The 22315-nt window shown below is 43.0% G+C and overlaps 1 protein-coding gene across 4 annotated transcripts in view; it reads right to left on the bottom strand.

Annotated features, from left to right (window-relative positions):
• Positions 1-22315, bottom strand: part of LOC101586474 (TRPM8 channel-associated factor 1) — a 45856-nt gene that overhangs the window by 13508 nt on the left and 10033 nt on the right. For 2 of the 4 annotated variants that reach the window (XM_004629018.2, XM_004629017.3), the window contains exons 1-2: positions 12836-12922; positions 4464-5097 (exon numbers count right to left, since the gene is read on the bottom strand). In XM_004629018.2, the coding sequence (XP_004629075.1) occupies positions 4464-5083 (620 nt within the window). In that variant the 5' untranslated portion in view covers positions 5084-5097; positions 12836-12922. Of the gene's footprint in view, positions 1-4463; positions 5098-12835; positions 12923-15075; positions 15209-22315 lie in introns of those variants that run through there. The other 2 variants (XM_023712857.1, XM_023712858.1) reach the window with 2 other exon arrangements.

The raw sequence follows: 22315 nt of genomic DNA, 5'->3' as shown, positions 1-22315 counted from the left end.
CTAAGCACTTTCAAAAGGCAAATGCAATATGCCACAAATACAGTTCTTATAATTTTATAAGTCTATGTAAAACATGTAAAGAAGTCATAAAATAGAGAAAATACCAAAAACCCAGGAAAAAAAAATACACATAACAGATGAAAACATACTTCATAAATCACAAGAAATAAAACATACAAAAAGATAACTGATTTTACTCAGTGCAAGAAGAATTCAAGTTAAAATTATATTAGAGTGTTTCTTGCTATTATTAAATTGGCAAAATGTAAGTCTGGTAACTTCTTCCCTGGACACCTCTGGAGTAACCGGCATCTCTTATATTCCTGAGAGCAACTGGAAATAGTACACACCAAAATAGAAAAGTTTCTGGTAATTTCTAACAAAGTAAGCATCCATTTATTTTTTTGACCTAGTGCTTCAACAAATAGGAAATTACCTAAAGCATACTGTTCTGACAGAATAAAATGAGTTATTCACTTCAATGTTACTTATCATGGTAAAATATTGAAAAACAACATAAATGTTACAGGTTAGCTGAATAAAATACGATGTATATATAGAGGGTAACACTGCTATAAAAAGAAGGAAAAATTCTATGCATTGTCAGAGAATAATAACAAAGTTATATAGTGTATAAAGAAAAGCATTGTACCATACACAAAAATCAACTTAAAATGGACTAAAGACTTAAAGGTAAGCCTGAAAACAACATGCATAGGAGAAAACATAGGGAAGAGCCACTAAATGTTAGCCTACTGACTGACTTTTTGGCTATTGTGAGAAAAACACAGGGACCAAAGCCCTAAGTAACCAAGAGACATCAAACTAAAATGTTTCTTTTCAGCAAGGCAAAACAAAACCCAACAAAAGCAACAGGTAGGGCATGGATCTGGAGAAAAATAAATGCAAGTTGTACACCAGACAAGGGGTTATAGCCATAATATATAAGAAACTCATGTAACTCAGTAACAAAATAGTAGTTCACAATAATCCAATTGAAAAGGGACAAAACACCTCAACAGCAGATCTATGAAAAGATACTCAGCATCATTATGAATTATCAGAGAAATGGAAATCAAAATCATGGAGAGAAATCCTCATACTGTGAAAAGAAATGTTATTTAAAAAATCAAGAGGTAAATATTCATGAGGATATAGAGAAGGGAATTCTTACACGCTGTTGGTAGAGATGTACATAAGTACATGCAGAATATGTTCTATACTTGTACATGTAGAATTTTCTGTAATATAGAAAATAGCTCATAGATTCCTTGAAAATTTTAAAAGTGACGCTGCCACATAATCCAACAAAATTCTTCTGCTGGTCTCTAACCAGGGAAGCTAGAATTAGCATCTTGGAACAAATTGTGTTCATTGTAATGTCTTTCACAGTGGACCACACACAGTTCATGCATTAACTAACTGTCCATCAGTGGATGAAAGGATAAAGAAGTCATGATTTAAACATGTCAAAACTGCATATTTAGCAATCAGATGTTCTAAACACCTATTTTATTTTTTAAATCTTCATTGGCATAGGATAAAATTAATCTATTTTGAATGTGTAGCTTGGGACTAGGAGACAGCTCGGCAGTCTAAGTCCCTGCCTGGCAAGCACAAGGACCCGGGTTCAGTCTCCATGCCAGCCCCACTCCCAGGCCCGCTGAGCCAGCCACTGAAACCATGAATGGTGGCGCACTGGGGAGGTTGAGACAGGAGGATCACTACGAGTCTGATCTGCATAGTGAGACCCTGTACCAAATAAATAAATAAATTAAAAAATTAAAAATAAAAAAAATTTGTATATACCTTGATGAGTTTCTGCTAAATTTATACAACTGAATAACCACCCCAATTTTATTCAAATACAACAAAATTTCCATCACATCAAAAACCTACTTTGTTCCAGGTCTCTGCTCCAGCTCAGAAAGCCACTGACTGGTGTGCATTCTGTACACACAGACTCAATTTATTATTTTTTCTAAAGTCTCACACAAATGGAACCCTAACATATGTACTCTATTGTTTTGCTTCTTCCACTCCGAATAATTTTTTAAGAACCATCCATATCGCTGAGCCTATCAATAGTTTTATCCCTTTACTGTTGAGCATTTTGCAACGATGAAGACATTCTGCATTTCATTTCATCATTTTTCTGTGAATGGACATTTGGATAGCCTTCAGCTTAAGTCCTACTGCACAGTAGTTTGTGTTGACATGTTTGAATTTCTCTAGGAGTAGAGCTGGCTGTTTTATGCTAAATGAATGTTAACTTTAGAGGAAACTGTGAATAATTGTAGTCAGTTTTAAATGTAATGAGGGGTAAGATGTTTTGTTGTGACTTTAATTTGCATTTGCCTAAAGACTAATAATGTTGACAACCATTTCATGGGTGTTTTGGCCTTTTATATCACATCATTTGTGAAGTAAGTTAAAATATTTTTCCTTAAAACACCTCACACTTAGATTAAGAATTCTCTGTATTCTGAATGGAAGTTCATTGTTCAGAGTGAAAAAATCTTTGCTTTGGTCTGTAGTTTGAGTTTTGGTTTTCTTAATACTACGCATGGAACTACAGAATTTATAATTTTTAAATGGAGCTCAAATTATTGATCTTTTCCTTTTATGATTATACACTTTTATGTGTTATATAAAGCCAATTTCTGTCTATATAATATTGTAGGTATTTTCTTCAGTGTTTTCATTTAGCAGGTTTGGAGTTTTTGCCTCTGTATTTAGGTCTAGGTCTAAGTATTCACTTTATGTGGAATGAAGGAAGGGACATATTTAATTTTCTTAATTACCATAGTGTCAATCTGTTGAAAGGACTGTCCTTTCTTCCCCAGTCATGGAGAAAAAAAAAAAAAACAAAAAAAAAAACTAAAAACTGAACATAAACTTGACAGTCTATTTATGAATTATCTCAGTTTCATTGGTCAGCTTGTCCACCCTTCTGCCAATATTACAGTGTTCTGATTTCTTCAGATTTACAAAAATTTCAAAATTAGCTATTATAAGTTTCCTTTGCAGAATAGGCTTGGTAATTTTAGTTCTTTTCATTTGCTTATTAGTTTTAGAATCAGTTTGAACTTTGGTTGAGACTGCATATCTTCTACAGGACACCTGTGGAAAAATTGATCTTAGAAATATTGAATATTCTGAGCTGGACATGGTGGCCCACTTCTGTAACTCAGCACTCAGGAGGCAAGGCAGAAGGATGGTGAATACAAAAATTTGAGTCCAGGCTGGGATTTATAGTAAGTTTGAGGCTAGTCTGGACTATACAGTGAGGGCTTGTTTTAAAACAACCATACCAACCTAGGAAAGAAGGGAGGGAAGAAGAAAAGATTTAGTGATCCATCCAGAGGATGCGTTTCTACACCTTAGTTTTTGTTTAATTTTTCTCAGTGATGCTTTGCAGTTTTCAGTACACTACGACTCATTTTGTTAAATGTAACTCTTAGGGTTTCTTCATTTTAGATACTATTTTAAATGATGGCATCTTTTAATCTCAATTAGTGACTGTTAGGTTCTAGTGTAGAAAAATGTAATTGATTTTTGTACATTCCATCCTTGATGAAGCCAAGATATCTTAGAAGCTCTTTTTTTAGATTCTCTTTACCCTGATCCTATCAGCCAGAAATGTCAGTGCTCTCTGTTCCAAAGAGGAGAAGAATGTCAATGTACAACAGGGAGTGGCCTCAAGTATTTTTTCTATTCCTGGGACCTCCCCAACTATATCCATCCATCTACATTTATCCCTCTAATTTTATGTCCAGTAATTATTTTCTGCGCACCTAGTAATCTGTGACGTGTGCATCTCAATGTGTAGACGATGCACCCCAGGTGACGTTTTCAAAGAAACTTCACTCAGGGCATCCTCTCTCTACGCTTTTTAACTTATGCTATTCATTCTTAATTATTTATTCTTGGTCTCCAGAGATAAAAATTCCTCTCTTAAATCCTAGATTTGGCACATGTACTTAGTATCATCTCCTTTGCAATCTCAACATCTGAATCTTCCGTTTTCTATTTCTTTGTCTGGTTGGATATGTTCTGACTTTTCCCACTTCCCTCTAGACTTTCTTCATAGGATGCTTCATGCTTTCCTTTTCCTTACACTTCAGTTGAAAGAATCCTTCTTCTACAGACCTTGTTGAGATATTTTGCCAACTCTTAAGGTCACTCACTATGTTTGGTAAGCTAGACTAGGTCTGGGGAGCCTCCATGGGCAATAAAGAGGTATTCCCATCAAGCAGCAAAATAATCTGGCCTGAGACAGCAGGAGCAATGAGGACCCTGCCCTTCCTGGGCCTTAGAGCATTTAAAAAATTTCCTTGTTTTGTGAAGAATCAATGCCTGAGTACCACATGCTCTTCTGTTAAGTTGGAAGCAACATGAAGGTAAAGACCATGTCTACTTTTTAACCTGGGGCCAACTCCACACTGGAGTAAGGTACTCACCTAACTAAGACTGGGATCTTGGGCATCTTCTTAGAGACTTTAAAGAAACTGGTGTCCCCTTTGTTGTCGGTGAAGTACACGCCTGCCACGCTGGTCACCAGGTTCCCAGGGAAGGTGAACAGGACTCTTTCATCGTCACCTTGGTTGGCCCAGTCCCAGGCCTGGCCTCCCATGAGCAAGCCTCCTCCACGCTTCATGAACTGCACCAGCTTCTCAGTCATGGTTTCATTGTAGGCATCGGTACAATAGACCCCTAAGGAGTCATTCACTTCTGGCTCGATCTTTGCCTCTATTCCAACACCCTCGAAGACTTTGACCAAAGGTGCCAGGGATGGGTGGACACCAATGGGAGCCCCGGGGGAAGAACGAAGCCAGCCCACGGCATTGACAAGAAAGGGAGAGAGCTGGGTTTCCACCAAGTAGTCTTCATGGGATAAGACAACCAGGCGGCCTCGGCCATAGGAGGAGGCAGCAATGAGGACCTGGCCCATGTCATTCACCATCACAGGAAATGAGGCCTCCCCGATAAGCAGCAGTTCACAGGGGATGGCGTCTTCAGGGAGATCCCAGCTTGTCACTCCATTCATGAGAGCCTCAAAGGCAGCAGAGGGAGTCGCCATGGCTTCAGGGGTTTCTGCAGAGAAGAAAGCAAAGAGTCAGCTCGGCAATGAGTAGGCAAACAAACAAAAAACATCTGGAGATGGCTTAGTGGAATAAGTGTCTCCCTGGCAAGTGCAAGGGCCTGAATTCAATCCCCGGTTCCGCCAAAAAAAACAAAACAAAACAAAAAAATCCCCCAAACCATCCGAATTTGTCCCCTTCCCACCAGGTGGTGCATTTCACAATGCAGATAATTCAGATGCGTGAAATGACTAAAATGCTCAGGATCTGGGTCTTTTATGCAGAAGGCCCATTATGTGCTGTCCACAAACTCATAGGGTCGGTATCACATTATGACACTTGTCCATTACAAATGGACAAAAATGGAAGTGAGAAATGAAGGCAGTACAGTGTCCACTAAACAGACATCCTGAAGTCCTGACTTAGTATCGGAGGTCATGATGGATTTGGGTGGACCTGGACAAATGATGTCATGATAAGAAAAGGAAATTTAGAGCTGGGGAGATAGCTAGGTGGCATAAGTGCCTGCCTGACAAGCGCAAGGTTCCAAGATCGATGCCATGCTGGTCCAGAACCTTGGGTGTGCAGTGCAGGCCCCAGAACCAGGCATCGTGGTGCACACCTGTAATCCCAGCACTAGGGAGCCTGAGATAGGAAGATCACAAGTCTAAGCTGCATAGTGAGACCCTGTATCAAATTTTACACAAGAAAAAAAGAAAGAAAGAAAGAAAGAAAGAAAGAAAGAAAGAAAGAAAGAAAGAAAGAAAGAAAGAAAGAAAGAAAGGAGGGAAGAAAGGAAGGAAGGAAAGAAGGAAGGAAGGAAGGAAAGAAGGAAGGAAGGAAAGAAGGAAGGAAGGAAAGAAGGAAGGAAGGAAGGAAGGAAGGAAGGAAGGAAGGAAGGAAGGAAGGAAGGAAGGGAGGGAGGGAAATCTGGGCACAGAGAGATACAGATACACGGAGGAGGATGTGTCTACAAGCCAAGAACACCAAGGATTTAGGCAAAAACCAGATGCTTAAATGAGAAAGGTATCGATTGATTTTTACCTCTGAACCTCTGGAAGGAATCAATGTTGCTGACACCTGGAAACTGACCTTCTTAGCCTCCAGGATGATGAGTAAATATGTTCCTGTTTCTCAAACTGCTCTATTTATGGCAGCCTCAAAGAACTGCTGCAGTTCTTTGCCACATTTTGTTCTTCCATTACCCACTCCACCTTTCTTAGCCTCATTTATTAATCCCTGCTTGGGGAATTCAGCACGGCAGTCCGAAAAGTCTGTGTCATCAGAGAAGGTTCTCTGGTCCAAGTCACAGCCCAAGTACAAGGAGAGAAAAGTCCTTTTTGTGCCATGCAAGCAAGTTCAGACAGCAACGGGTCATGAGGAGAGGGAGATGAGGAAGATCTGACTCTGTGGATGGGAATGCACCAGCATCTTCCGCTTCACCTGAGCTCCTCCTAAGATGCTGCACGACCTGGCCTCCATGAACTTGACTGAGACAGACCTCCAAAAACGAAGCATTTTCATAAGGAACACATTCACAGTTTCCTGCCCTGAGTACCTGACAGCTCTGGACATGGATGTTTTTCTTGTCCTGAGTGAGCTCTTTTATTGTTTTCAATTTATTATTCAAATTTTTTTTTTTTTTTTGGAGACAGGGTCTCAGTATGTCTGGCCATGAACTCATGGCGATCCTCCTGCCTCAGCTTCCTGAGTGCTGGAATTAGAGGTATACATCACCACACCTGGTTCTGAGCAAACTCTTATCTCCAACTTTGGGAACCACTCAGTCTCTGTTTTTCTTTCACTTCCTGGTATATGTGATTGCTTCGTAAGTTTTCATCTGTGGCCCTGTCCTTGTCTCTATTATCCTTGTCAGGAAATCAGTGCCCTGTCTTAAGGTGAAACAGAAATCCTGGGACTAGAAATTTATACAGAACAGAGATGTTTTTCTTTAAAATGCTGGAGGCAGGGGAGTAGGGGTTGAGGGGTCCGCAGCCTGGGAGAGACTTTGTGCTACAGTGGCGTTGGCAGAATGAAGGGCTTCAGGGCACATGTGAGAGAGAACGGGCACTGAATGGTTCTTTTATCAGGAATCCATCCTGGCAGGAGCCAACCCATGACCTGGATAATGACATTAGCCTACTCCTTAGGACTCTGAATTTAACACCACTTCTTTAAAAAAAAAATATTTATTTATTTAGTACAGCGTCTTGCTACACAGCTTGGACTTATAGCGATTGTCCTGTCTTAGCCTCCCCAGCACTGGGATTACAAGTGTGCACCACCACACCCAGTCTCGGTGGCTGGCTCAGTGTGAGGCAGGGCCAGCACGGCATATGGTACCGGGAATCGAACTTGGGCCCTTGCACTTGCCAGGCAGGTGTTTAGGCCGCCAAGCTATCTCCCCAGCCCTCACCAACTGTTAAAGGTCTCCTCGCTCAGCTCGCCTGTCCTGGAGATTACCAGTCCAGCCTATGAACACTGAGGGATTCATCCAATCCACAGGACTCGCTCTCATTCACAAAACACACACACAGGTTCAGGTGCTGGTGTTAAGGCTGTCTAGATCTGAATTCCAGGTCTGACTAACTACAAGACCTGGGTAATACCTCTTGACCTAGTTTCGTTATACATCAAATAGAAATATCAGTATCAATCACACAAGGTTCCGAGGATCAGAAGAAATAACACGTGTTATGTATGCTGTGCTTAGCACTGTTATTTATAGATACACATATATGTATATTTATGCATAAATGAATGTATTTGGTTATAAAGATAAATCATTTAAATATGTGAATAATAGAGAATTATTGCAAAATGGAGGAAAAAAATCTAACATAATGTGTTTTATAAAAACTGCATTGAATATTTATCGATTTAGATGTGTTTGAGTTAGTTTTTTTGCAGCCAATATTAAAACTAATGATAATACTAATGCTAAAGATTATTGTATTTGTAGGGGGCCAGGGAGATGGCTCAGTGGAATAAGCGCTTCCCTAGCAAGTGCAAGGGTCTGAGTTCAATCCCCGGCTCCACCAAAAAAAAAAAAAAAAAAAGATTATTGTATTTGTTTTTCATGTACTGAGTTCTTGAAACAGTCTTGGGCAGCACAGTGCTTTCCTGAGCTACCAACGCAAGGCCCTGTCCTGGGGCGACTAACAAGGTCAGGACCCAGACTGAAACAGCACATTAATCATTTACCCCTGCTTTCTGAAATTAAAGAAGTCATAAACTCATCTGGGGAAAAGATTTCCTGAGGTAAACTGCATGAGTTCAGTGCTTTCAGCAGTTAAACCCAAACATTACATCTACCTACTTCCCCATGTATCAACCTACCTGAGAGAACTCCTGAAAATATACATCCTAGTGAGGAGCAGTTTAGGTTTTGCCCCCTGCCGCATCCATAAGTAACTAGGACCCTAAACTACAGAGTCACAGTACGTCCCTTCTTCCTGCTACTGCCTCTTCCAGCTGGCCACAAGGACTGTCACTGTCTTGTTTACAGCTTCCAATCACACTGCCATGAACCTTGTTTGTGTCTTTAGTAACTCAGGTCTGGACTAAACCAATCTGATTTCTGAGTCACTAGGCTCTGTTCCTAGAACCTCTCTAACCATATTATTGCCTTGAAGAAAAATCACCAGAGCTTCACCTATGTCCAAAGGGCAGGCTATGGCTCCTTCCTCCTGATTTGTGATGACTCCAGGGAGGAAGCTCCTGCTCTAATCCCTCATCCTTCCTCCCCTGCAGCTCCCAGCCTCCCTGGCACCATGACATAGACCCTGTGTCCATTTCAGATCAGTGTCATTCACATCTTTCTTTCTATGGATGTCCTATGCTTCTAAGTGAAGATATGCTCTGAAGGACAAAGATAAATGACCACCTCTAAGAAAACAATCGAACTAGGAGAAAGAAGAAGCAACAGAAGGAAGAAGAACATGAAGGAAATAAAGAAGACAGCTAAGGTCCAGTGGTGGACAGGCCACAGGGAGAGTACTATCACAGTATGAGAAAGGATCCAGAAAGTCTGCATTCTTTCAAAATAACCTGGGTGTGTGTGGGTTAGTGCATTAGTTGGTTTAACGTAGCTCTGGGTGTGGGTAATGGGGAGGCCCCATGCTACTTCAGCGTAGGTGTAGTAGCCTGGATATCATATCGAGGCAGGCTTGTAGTTTGGGGCTGCTGCTTTGCTACTTCAATGTTTTGCTGCCTTCTGCCTACCATGCCACACCATGAACTATTTCTGCACTGTCCTTGTGCTGCTATCCTGCCTGGGATCCTGCTGCCTATGGACTGAACGCTCTAGTAGCTGTGAGCCAAAATAAAACTTCCCTCCTCAACTTGAGAGAGCGTCAGATAGTTTGTCTTCGCAACAAGAAAGGTAACTAAGACAATAAAGATTTGTATCAGTGTATGCATAGAAAAAAAAAAAGAAAAGAAAACAGAAATGGACTAGGAATGTCTCCTAGGATCGTTGTCCAGTCTATCTGTTGTGGGGTCTCCAACTCCATCCCACACTTGCCCAACTGTCACACATCCCATCCCCCACCATTCTACTGTATCCCACCTAGTCCCCCCACACAGACCTCCCTCTGGTGCTGCCCATCAGACCTTTCTCTCTGGGACACACTTTCCCCAGTGCTAATGTGTCACATGACCAGAGCACACAATTCACACATCTGCCTCACTGGTTAGTCCAAGGATGGGTTAAATCTAGTTTGCATATTATCTAGAATGTTCCATATATTTGTTAAGTGAAATTGTCAACTTATTATGCTATATAGGACATGAATATATTTGTATAGGTAAAGATAATGGTCCTGATAATAGTAATTGCAAGAGCAATGATAATGGCACCATGTTTTTTAGGTTTTGGGTTTGTCAAAATCTCAGATGACTAATCATTTGATAATAAATTTATATAAACCTATGAGGTAGGTATTATTGTTATACCCATTTTATAGGCAGGTAAACAAACAACCAAAATTGCAAATGGCCAGTTGCTTACACCAAGTTCCATGGGTGGCAGATGGTGGACCTAGGACCTACTCCAAGAATCTAGTGCTGATGTCTTTGTTCTTTAGCATAAGGAATATATAAATGTTTCCTAGATGTTAGGCTTTTATTATACAAAATCTGTGGAGGCCACACTTCAACATGCTCCCTTTGATTATACTGAGAAGAGGTGAACGGCATTATTCTTCAGGCAAGCCCGTATCCTCTTGAGTTGCTCTGTACGTGATTATTGCAAGGGCTGTGCAAGTTCAGTTAAACACACATTAAACAACAGACTGATCAACAGATCCTGTCCCACTGGCCCTCAACCAAAGCCTCCATCCCTTCCCGTCATGGCATGCATTTGCATAAGTGTGCACAAGCTCTCCTCTCCTCTGATTAAGCTTCGTCCTTAAGTTCTGCAGCTGGTTCTGTGCCCCCTTTGGCCAGCTGTGAGTGACAAGACTTGGATTCGAATCAAATGCGCCTTTTAGATGCCTGCAGCTCAGTTTGTTTTCTAGCTTGGTGATGCAGAGGGACACAGTCTGGGGGAAATTTTTTATTTTGCCTCTTGACCTCTCATGGCCCCCGCTCTCTCTCCCCTGGGTCTTAGAATTTGGTACAAAGTCGCCACCAAAGCAAAAGGTACCCCAGGCACGACCTGAACCAGGAAGAGAGCAGAGTATACTTCTACCACAGAGCAGCGCTCTGGGGCTGGAGGGAATTCTCCCTGTAAGACACGTGTCTAGGAAGGGCGGGACCTTCTTAGGTACTGTGCTACTCACAACCTGTATTACAGCTTGACTTAGGGTCTTGAAACTTAGAGTCTGAGTGTCTGAGGCCAGAGAACACATTTTACTCCTTGATTTGCCAAGACAATAAGTAGGACATCAATCACTGGTTAGAGCACTGGGTCAGGGATATGAACTTCAGGACACACCTATGATCACTTCTTCAGCAAACAGCGAGGCTGAACTTGAAAACGGATTCGCAGACATCCAATACTCCATGTATGCTCTTCTTGGTGTGATTATTTTTCCATGAACACTTCTGTTTCTTTTTCATACATGCAATAGTTTTTGGCTGGGGAGATAGCTTGGTGGTCTAAGTGCCCACCTGGCAAGTGCAAGGACCCAAGTTTGATCTCCAGTACTGCATGCTGTGCTGGCTGGGAACACCAAAAGTAGGTGTGGTACCAAAGAAATCAATCAACAAATAGGAAAAAAAAAAATAGATACATTTAGTATTTTTCCAATGCCTATCAACTTCTGCTAATCCAATATGGATTCAGCCCTTTCTTTTGCGCTGTCTTAGACATTCCCAGCTACGTGTTGTTTAACTTTAATTTAGACAATCCGATATCTACAAGAATACATGTCTGTGGAAGGATGTAAGTAGTAAAGTAACAGTCAATGTAAAATTGTATAATTGCATATATTTACCACTCAGCTTAAAAATACCGCCTCCTCTGTCAACTAAAAAGGATGAATTTGAGTCATTTGTAAGAACACGGGTGCATCTTGAGATCTTGGTGTTAAGTGAAACAAACCAGACACACAAGCTTAAATATTTCGTGGCTTCTCTTATATATGATAAATCCGAAATACTAAGACACAGCAAAGTAACAGCAGATGAGAGGAAGTGGCAAGATGAATCCTTTGCCAGTGGAAAGGGAACCGAGAGATGGAGGGGGGAAGAAGAGGATAAAGTCACCTGCAGCGATTCCCCAAGAGGAATATGATCAGGATTCGCTGCAAAGGAGGACCTGACATCGTCATCATCATCATTGTCATTGTCATGGCCACCTTGAGAGAATTAAAGCCAAGCTTCCTGCCTCACCACCCCCTCTCTCCTTCTCTCTGTCCTACCTGCACACTTGTCCCACTGGGTGGCTATCAGGCACACTACAGCATTGAGGAGCCCTTGCCCGGGACGGGAGTTCCAGGGTGCCTTTCAAGTTCTCAGGTTGAGTCCCTCTGAGGTCCAGCCTCCTCACAGATGTTGGCCCCAGGGCCTCAAGAGGGTTTCTAGCAAATGCACAACGGACTGGCAACGCCGTTCCAAACTCCTCCCAGGGGCTGCCATTCGTCAACTCGGTGCCTGGCCCCCCATCCCTCCTCCCCTCCCAACGCGGAGCTCGAGCGGGGAGCGGATGACGTCGGCGAAGTGGGAGGATCGAGGAGTACGGCGGGGGCGGGAGCTTGGGGCAGGGGGGCTTGGCGGAAAAGCTCAGCGCGGCTGGCAGAGAAATGCACCCCGAAGAGGGTCGGGCGAGGAGGGCTCAAGCGGGCCACGGCCCCTCCTCCAGCCCCACCCGGTCTCCAGGGCACGCTCGCTTGCATCAGCCTTAGGGTCCCTGCTTGCAAAGATCAAAGGGCAACGGCAAGGAGGAGATGCTCGGCCACCAGCTAGCTGGGAGCTCCGAGCCTGGCCGCCACCTCCTGAGCTGTGCTTCCCTGACCCCAGAAAGCCGCTCCAGGAGGGCAGGTCTGTGTGGAAGGCCACCGCACAAAGCACAACCAGGACACATCGTCACGACGCGGGGGAGGGGTGCAGATCCGCGAGCAAAGCAAACCCCCCTAACAGGCAGTGCGGGACACAAAGCCCCCGCCAGCAGTGTGGACACTGCCCGGGTGGCAGTTCTTCCCCGCACCCCGCCCCCGCCCCCCGTCCAGGGCGCTGCTCCCAAGCCCTGGGCCGGGCTCATCTCCCCGTCCCCTCCCAGGCCCGAGGCCTCCGGAGGGGGCACTCACCGGGTCACCCCGCAGTGTCCACCCGGGGGGCTCACGGGCGGTGGAGACGAGGCCCCCCTGCAGAGCTCTGGCCCGGAGGGCGAAGAAGAGCCGTGCGCAGGAGGGAGGGTTCCCGAGGAGTCTCCTCCCCCTCCGGGGCTGGAGTGGGACCGAGGGGCGGCGCCTGGCGGGGGACAGCGCTTCTTTGTGTCACCAGCCTCAGCTGGGCGGCTTGGCCTTGTGGAGGATTAGGAACGCTGGCAGTGCCTGCCTAGCATTCTCGGGATCACGATCCTGACAAACGGCTATGGATCATGCCCTCAGTAAGGAAAAGCTGAACAAATTGCCATTGCCATAGAAACGGTCTGTGCACCCTCCGTTAGGGGGCGGGGGAGACGCACCTTGAGACCTGGCCGGTGGGAAAAAAAGACTGTGAAAGTGGACGTCGTGTACACAGAGGGGCGCATATTCGTTTATGCAAAGAGAAGTGAAGACTACTTTTCTATGTATTTGAGTTTAATCCCAGAATAAAAGAGAGGCGCTGTGTGTGTGTGTGTGTGTGTGTGTGTGTGTGTGTGTGCGCACGCTCGCGCTCGGGCGCATATGCTACCTAGAAATCAGACTCAGGACCCTGTGTTTGCCAGGCAGGCACTTGGGCTGCTGAACTGCATCCCAGGCCCAGGAGAGACAATTTTTTTTTTTAATGTCACCCTGTATTGATTGTGCTGTCTTAATTACATGTGTCTTTTGTAAGTTAAAAATAGATTTCAAATAAGCAGTGGGTAGCTGGGAATTATTATTCAGCATATCGTTGAAATCCCACTTCTTCCCCTCTGTTGCTCCTTCCTCTGCCTGTCCCTGGTTTATAAGGTGACTTCATTACAGTGACAGGTGTCTCTTCCTGCATGTGGATTGCAAAGTAGTATAATGGCAAGGGTCTCCGGCTCTCCCTAGAAAGATTGGATTCCGAGTCACCAGCTGGCTGACTCTGGGCAAGTTACTCAATTCTCCTGTAAAATGGGGATGCTAGAACTCTTATCTGCATTACAGATTTATTTAAGACTAAAAGTTGGGTGTGTTAAGGTTTATTTTTTTTAATTTTATTTTATTTTAGGGAAGGGTCTACAGGTGTTCAGGGTCTCACTACTAGATCAGACTGTGATCTGCCTGTTTACAGCCTCCCAAGGGCTGGGATTACAGGCGCGTGCCACCACGCCCAGCCTCAAGGCTTATTCTTAAAGCAATGCCTGGCATATGATATGAATGCAGGAGTGCCCGCTAACGACACCAGATATTCCAGTCATCCTAAGATTCAATAGCTCAAGCCTAGAAAGACGCATAATTTTCAGCTCTTGTGGGGTCTAAAGCATTCTTCTCTCGTCTCCCTTTAACAGGCCTCTCGGATCTGAGGAGTACGATCATCCATCATGCAGACCCAGTGAGCAGGTGAGCTGGGGCAGAGCCGCCATCCAGGGCAGAAACCAACAGAACCCGGGGTTCAGGACCTGGTGGATGCGGACTGCCTAAGAGACAGTGAGCCCCTCGGCCAGTCCTTTACCTTTTTTTTTTTTCCTTCTCTGGCCTGCAGAGCTTTCTCAGTTACCTGACAGCTGGAAGCCTGCTCAGTGAGTCCCTGCCTGATGGATCCGAAATGTCAGGGCTCACGGCGTAGCTAGCTAGATCGTCGCAATGGTTCTCATGAAAATAATGTTGCAGTGGGAATGGAAACGCATATATTGCTTGAATAAAAATGAATGCCACAGGGCAGATGCAGGGGGAGAAGCCACGCTAACTTACCTCGGAGGATGCAGGGAGCGGGTGGGAGATCTGGTGCAAAAATAGCCTTTAGTTTTATTTTTCAAAGGGAGAGAGACACAGAGACGCACAGAACGAGCTAGGCAAAGCCAAGGTGATACGACGTCGGAGTCTGATAAATTACATTAATTTTAGTACATAACACGACGTAATGAAAGATGATTTCTACAGGCAGAGATATATTGGTCTCAGTGGTTAGGTTCCTGGAGAAGAAATTTAGCACATAATAAATGACAGTGACAGAGACAAGCAGGAACCCCAGAGACGGAGAGACTGCGAGAAACCCTCTAGGAAGGACACAGGTCTCCCAGTTCAAGCGTTTCAGGCCTTGAGTCCGCCAGAGCTCCCAGGGACCCAGCTAGGGGATGCAGCACACACAAGGAGCCGCCCTAATGCAGTCGTCTGCCGGGGCCTGAGGTTTGGAACCATCTTTGGGCAAGACTCACCGCGCGTCCAAGGTTCCTACCCGGCTGCTCAGGAGGGGGAAGGGGGGCCTCCGCTGGGCAGCGGCGAGCGGAGGGTCTGTGGCCTGGGGATCTGGAGACCCGGCGGCGAAGAGCAAGGATCCCGCTGCACTGCGGACGCGCGGGGAGGGGCGGGCCCCGGCAGCGGATTGGCAGCTGCCGAGGAGGCGGGGCTGGGCTGGCGCCCCAGGACCCCCTCCCCAAGCTTTGTGTCGGTTTCTACCCCCAGATTGGGCCCCAAAGCCAGACAGAGACCCTGACGTCCACCTTGTGAGTACAGCAGAGCAATTAGTTTAAAAACAAACAAACAAACAAACAAACACCCAAGAAAACAAAACAACAAAAATAAAACAACCGGACTTTTCTTTTTTAACAAGGGCAAACGCTTATTCTACTGAGCTATCTCCCCGGCTCTGGGAGCAGTTTGTTAATGAGAACGCTTCCTGTAAAATAACACACAATTATATCTAAGAATGGGTGAAAGCTCTATATACCTACCGGGAATAATTAGGGGCTTTCTCTCTTGCAAGGCATATGAAGTACACGTTTGTGTGATAGTGAAATAGTTTGCATTTTTGTACAAAAATTGAAAACTTTTTAATAAACTTACATAAACAAGGAAATTACACACAAAATACACTTTTAAGTATTAGAACCCGTCACTTCAGGCAAGTGAGTGATTCACAAATATTTATGTAAGCATCGCATAGATAGATTTTTTTTTTTTTTTAATGTGTTTGGTCTAGGGTCTCACTATGCAGCTCGGACTCCCTAGTGATCCTCCTGTTTTCAGCCTCCCCAGCACTGAGATTACAGGCATGCGCCACGTGTGCGGTGGTAGGGCCAGCAGGGCATGTGGTGTCCTGGATCGAACCAGGTCCCTGCAAAATGCCTAAGCAGGCGCTTAGTCCGCTGAGCTATAAGTATTTTTCTGTATGTATTTGTATCGTTTATAACATAAACAAATCTAACCAACTAACAAAGCTGCACAAGAACCCTGGCTCCAACAGCAGGCAGTGTCCTCTCTGTGCAGAAGATTCCTGCGGGTGTGCGGGTTCTTAAACTTGGTTTCTAGTCCTCATCCATTGTAATCAACGGTGAGATATGACATTTGATTCTTGAGTCTCATAGCGTGGTGAGCTCAAGTGTAGACCCTGAAGAGAAGCTACAGGGTCTTCCCCAGGGGCTTGAAGGAGATTTTTCTCCTGGCCTGTGCGTTCTCCAACCCCTACCGCTCACTGCCCTGGCTCCTGTTTGCCTACTACCTAAAGAGAAAGTGTCTCCCATCACACTGGCCCTCATAAAACTTTCTCCACTGCTGTAAAATAAGGCCACATCTGGACCTCTCAGTGGAAGGTGAATTTGGTGATAAAAGGAGCAGACTAAGACATCCTATATTACTTAAGCTTTTTTATTAGAACTTCGCAAACTAGAGGAAGTGTGAGTCAAGAATTGCAATTTTCTCTGTTTCCCACCACTTGCAGGTCATGAGCAGGTGCTCCATAGTATTCACCAGAAGGCCGCTGGAGAGATGACTGTCATAAGAAAGAAGTACCTAGGACCATTTTCTCTTCTACTTTTTTTTTTATGATTTCCCCCTGAAGCCTTTTTTTATTTCTCTATGTCCTGTTGAGATATCTCCTCAATATAAGAGCTGGCTCCACTTTCTTTCTCTGTCACAGACTCAACAAGACTATCTTGGTTTTAAGCCCTGTATCTTTTATTTCTGTTGCCTCTTGGATTTCTTTTTTTTTTGTTTAATTTATTTGTATTGTTGTTGTTGTTTCATTTATGTATTTGGTACAGGGTCTCACTATGCAGCTCCGACTTCTAGGGATCAGCTGCTTTTCAGCCTCAGGTGTGCGCCACCACGCCGGCACCGGCTCAGGGCGCCCTGGGCGCGGGGCTGGTGTGGCATACTGGACCAGGAATCGAACCCTAGTCCCTGCACTTGCCAAAGTAGGCTCTTAGTCTGCTGAGCTATCTCACTAGTCCTCCCCTTGGATTTCTTTATGTCCAGTTTTCTGCCCTGAGTAAGGAAGACAGCCATGAAATCCTGAAAACATTGAAACAACTTACAATATTAAGTCCTATAAGAACTCAGCAATACATGACTGAATGGTTTATTAAAAATTCATATTACAAATTATTTTGCAGTTCTTTTAAAAGATCAGCTGAATTCATACTTTGAGGAATGCTCTGAAGTATGCATTTTCAAGGACAATTTATGCTCCTACTTTTTGCAGCAAAAAGCTATAATCATGTGTGTTTATGTTTACTTAAGCCTAAAACATGTCTGACTGGATATTTCTGGAATTGGAGGAATGTCGATCATTAAGAACTCTTCTCTTAAGAAACTCCATATTTAAAAGATGTTAAAAGTATCATTTTGAAGTTTAAAGCAAGACAATTTGATAATGGTACTCTTAAGTGTATACCCAATAGAAATGCATACACATGTTTACTAAAAGACATGTTCTAGAATTCTTCAAAGGAGCAGCATCGATAATAGCCTAAATAGTTACCCAAATGACATCCTTTCTATTTCTTACTCCACATGTCTATCGGGTCTCCATAATCATATATCATCAACACATTTAGTTAATTCCTTATAAACAATGAATATTTTACAACGATGAGAATGAACTGATTTATAGCCAATATGGTAGAACTTCACTAGTGTGTTGTAGAGGGAAATACTGCATTTTGTAGAAGGACAAATACAAACATTTTATAGAGGCTCAACTAATCTTTCAGATTAAGAATAATCTGAAAATTACTCAGGGCAGTAACTGGACCAAGGGGGTGTGTTCTAGGTTAGGATTGCTGTTTCTTAATGAATTTAAATACTGGACCAAGGTTATGTAAAGTTTGTGAAAATTCATAAAGCAGTACTTTTCTGATATATACTGATGAATGAGTGTCCATGCAAATATTGTTAATAAGGTATTAAAATCGTGTCTGGTTTTAGACTTGTAATTGCTTCAGGGCCCAAAGACAAAGGACTGGGAAAGCACGTATACAAGAGATTATAAATGTATCAATGGGACATTAGAAAAGCAAGGGATTCGCAAAGACAAGAAACAAAACCCGGAAATGCTGAAGAAAGCAGGCGCAAAAACTGTCATGCCCCAAAGTGTTTCTGCCGCATCCTGAGAAAACGCACAGGCAGTGACCTAATGGACTCACCCATCTAGGAAACTGAGGCAAGTTTCACATAAAAAAATGTAGCTCCAAAGGACGCCTGTGCAGAAAGATCATACCCCAAAGGATCCTCATGAAGGGAAACGGTACATGATAGATGTGCACAGAAGAAACCAAGGCAGCACGCTGTTCTCAGTCCTGCTGGAGGGTGAAGGGGGCAGTAACTCTGACAACCGATAACCAATCACACATCAGTTACCTCGACAGTTTGTAATCTGAATGCATCCTACTTCTAGGGATTGAAACACTCTAAACAAATAATTTAATTGGAAGTGGTGACAGTTTGATATGTTTCTACTAGGTAGAAGCATGTGCAGATGATTTCTGAAAAAAAATTAATTTCAGTGTGTTATGTTGTGTCCTGATATCCCCCAAAGCCTCATGTAGTCATGATGAGGGGGCGAGCTTTTCACAGGCAGCTGAATCTAAAGCTTGTGGTTGGTTCATTGTCTAGTGCTGGGATGCAGCCTGCGCACTAGAGGACCAGAAGCTTGCTTCCTCTTTGGGCTATTGTGGCTTTTGGCATCTCCCGCTACCCTGAACTGTTGCCCTCCACCCTGCACCACTCTATGTCATGGAGCCAGCCAATCAAGGACTGAAACCTCCACAAACTTTGAGCTACATAAGCCTTTCCTTAATTTTTAGCATCAGGTATTTTTGTCCTAACAACTAAAGAAAAAAGTAACCAAGGCACAATGCAACCTGAAGGAACTTTTACAGAAAAAAAATTCTACACGAAAGCAGCAGCTCATGATAATGACAAACCTCACATGATACACAAGGAAATAAAGTTGAGTTGAATGGAAGCCATTATAGACAAAAGACATCAGAAACACAGAGTTCAGATAACAGAATTATTAGTATAAAGTATAAAATATGTTACATACAAGTTTGAAAAATAAAAGAGAAACCTAGAAACTTGAAGAGAAAAGTATATTTACAAGGTAATCAAACAGAACTTGAAAGATGTAATAATTGAAATAGAATGGTTCAGGACCAGGGAATTGGCTTAGTAGAATAAGTGCTTGCCTGGCAAGTACAAGGGCCTGAGTTCAATCCTCAGTTCCACCAAAATAAATAAATGAAATGAAATAATTATGTAACATATGAATCAGGATGGGAGATATAGTGGGTACAATAACAAGAGATAACGTGTCTGGTCTTATCTCTAAGTGGATAGAGGGGAATACTTATAAAAATTATTCCTGGAAAAAAATGTTTATTGCAAATGTTCCCAAGTTCTTGAAAGACTCCAGTCTTTGGATTCTGAAAGCCTAATAAATTCAAAGAAAATAAATTTAAAATAATTATTTAAGTGTATCACTGAGTATAAAAAGTCACTAAAGCAGGGAGATAAGAAATAGAAGCAATTTTTGGTGCAGGTAGAACATGTCACCTACGAATAACTGACAGCTAAACTCCCCACTGCCTTTTCAGCAGAAAAAAAAAAAAAAAAGACAGTAAGAAAATATTTTTCAACATATTGTGAGAAAGTAAGTAAACTAGAATTTTCTATCCACCATACTATCTTCTATGGGTTTTAAGAAATGCCACGTCGAAAGCAACAAATTTGAGAATGTGTTGTCAAAATACTGAAGTTAAAGGCAATTCTAAAGCCTGTGTCTTAAGCAAAAGGACAATGGCTTGAGATGAATAACCAAAGATGTAAGAATCAATGGCGAGAGACGTCCAGTTCTGCAATTAGAGAATCCCCTTGGAACAGTTTTCCCCCTGAGGACAGTAAGAATGAAAGTGGGCAAAATATGGAAGCACTGGGCGGATAAAGCCATTAAAGGAGGAACAGCTGACGGTCTCTGTAAAAGGCTTGAGGAGGCTCAGCCCTTATGACGCACAAAACCTGGGACACGGGCTGTGTTCTCTTGTGTTTTCCTTTCAGACATTTTCCATTCAGAACGCAGAGTGAGAGCAAACAGAAAGCGTCAGAATTACTGGCACAAGGCTGCTAAACAAACAGAAGCTCAAAGGGGAAAATTTTAAACATGAAGAAACCTCAAAGAATTGAATCTAGAAATCTGTGTACTAATCCCCTGATGTCACTGGGTAACTCCTATGTTACAGACCAGAAGAGACCTCAAGACATCTTGCAGAAAATACACCAATGCCAAAGGCCAAACAAAGCCCTGTGCTGGTCTGATAATAAAATGGTGGAGTCCCAGCCCCCCCTCCCAAAAGAAAAAGCTTTTGTACAAATGCTGTGATTTTTGGTAGACACATAAAAAAATTCCAGGCATATAAATAGGGTCACACCTTAGCTATAAGGATTATATTGTTAGGAAAGGATAACACCTGAAATGGACAGTTCTAATGAAGCCTAAAGCTAACCTCGATTGTATGCAAGCTGTCTGCTGGTCTTGTGTATGCTCTCACACTCTCAATCCTCTTAAAAACAATAACATCATCCAGAACTTCTATAATATTTCATCCACAACAATCCACATCCAGTCAAAAATCAAGAGGGAGGTTAAAAAGCAGAATAACTTATCAAAAACTTAAGAAAAAGGATAGATAATATAGAGTCACAAGTGGGTCTGTTGTCTGTGCTCTCTTATAAAGGCAAATTAAAACCACTGCAACTGGTTGGGGGAGCTAGCTTGACAGTCTAAGCACCTGTCTTGCAAACCCAAGGACCCAAGTGCAGGGCTGTGGAGGTAGTTCGGTGGTCTAAGTGCCTGCCTGGCAAGTGCAAAGACCCGAGTTTGATACCTGGTACTGCAAACCATGTGGGCCCTAGAACTCCAGGTGCACCATGACAGCCGCTGCAACTAGGCATGGTGGTGCACACTTATAACCCCAGTGCTGGGAAGGCTGAGCCAGGAGATCACTACGAGTCTGAACTGTCTCGTGAGACCTCGTACCAAATAAATAAATTAAAAACAAAACAAAAGAAAACAAAACAAAGAAACGCACTGCAACTGGATCAGGGAGATACACAACAACTTAATCACCTGCCTGGGAAGAGCAAGCTCCTGCGTTCAATCACCAGTACAAAACAAAAAACAACAGCCACAACAAAAGCACCACAGCTAGTGTGTTCAAAGATCAACAAACACAAAAGCTGGAGAATTCCAGAACAGGTGTAAAATTCATAAATTTATTGAGTACAATGGAAATTTTAAAAATGAAAAATAATAATTGAAATTAGTAAACTAAGAGGTGACCTTAATACTAAATTAGACACCAAAGAACAGGTGAGCTGAAACATGGGTCAGTAGAACAGAACCAAAAATAACACAGGAGGACGAAAAGATGATGATGGGCCCAGAGACCAGAGGACACAGCGAGAGCACAATAGAATTGTGAGACGCCAATGGAGTATTACTCAGCTATAAAGAATGATAAACTTGAAGCCTTTGTATTTAAGTAGGTGCCACTTGAAAATACATTCATAAGTGAAATAAACCAGACACACATGTGTAAATATTGTATAGTCTCCCCAGTATAAGAACTCAAAAGAAGAAATACAAATAGAAAGGTATAATACAACTAAAAGGAAAGTGAGAACTTGAGGACTAGACAATGAAGAGGGAGCAAGGAGAACAGCTAGGAAACATGACAGAGGCAAAGCCACAGTTATATGTAGAAGACGGGTAAGGCAACGATCCTGAGAATCTTCAGAAGATTTTTCAAATCTAGCAGTTAATTGGAAGGATTCTCACCCTGACTAACTATATATACAGACACCTGTGAACCAAGCAACTGCACTGTAGATGGCAATTTGTAATAGTAGGTTCATGCACGGAGTGCCTGTCATTCTGGTCTTCTGAATACATGCTGCTTGTCATGACACACTGGTTGCTGCTGTGCTGTCTCTTGGGTAGCTGACTGTTCAAAAAAGAAGGGGGTGGTGAATGAAGGCAGGAGACAGGAAAAGGAGTGATGCGGGACTGTCCTGCTACAATGCTGTATATGGTTAGATTTCTTTTTTTAAAAAAAAAATTTTTTTTTTATGAGAGAGAGAGAGAGAGAGAGAGAGAGAGAGAGAGAGAGAGAGAGAGAG

The sequence above is a fragment of the Octodon degus genome, unplaced genomic scaffold (assembly GCF_000260255.1).
Source record: "Octodon degus isolate 3935 unplaced genomic scaffold, OctDeg1.0 scaffold00027, whole genome shotgun sequence".
NCBI lineage: Eukaryota > Metazoa > Chordata > Mammalia > Rodentia > Octodontidae > Octodon > Octodon degus.
Note: the sequence above shows the minus strand (reverse complement) of the source record. Positions and strands in the feature narration are given on the sequence as shown.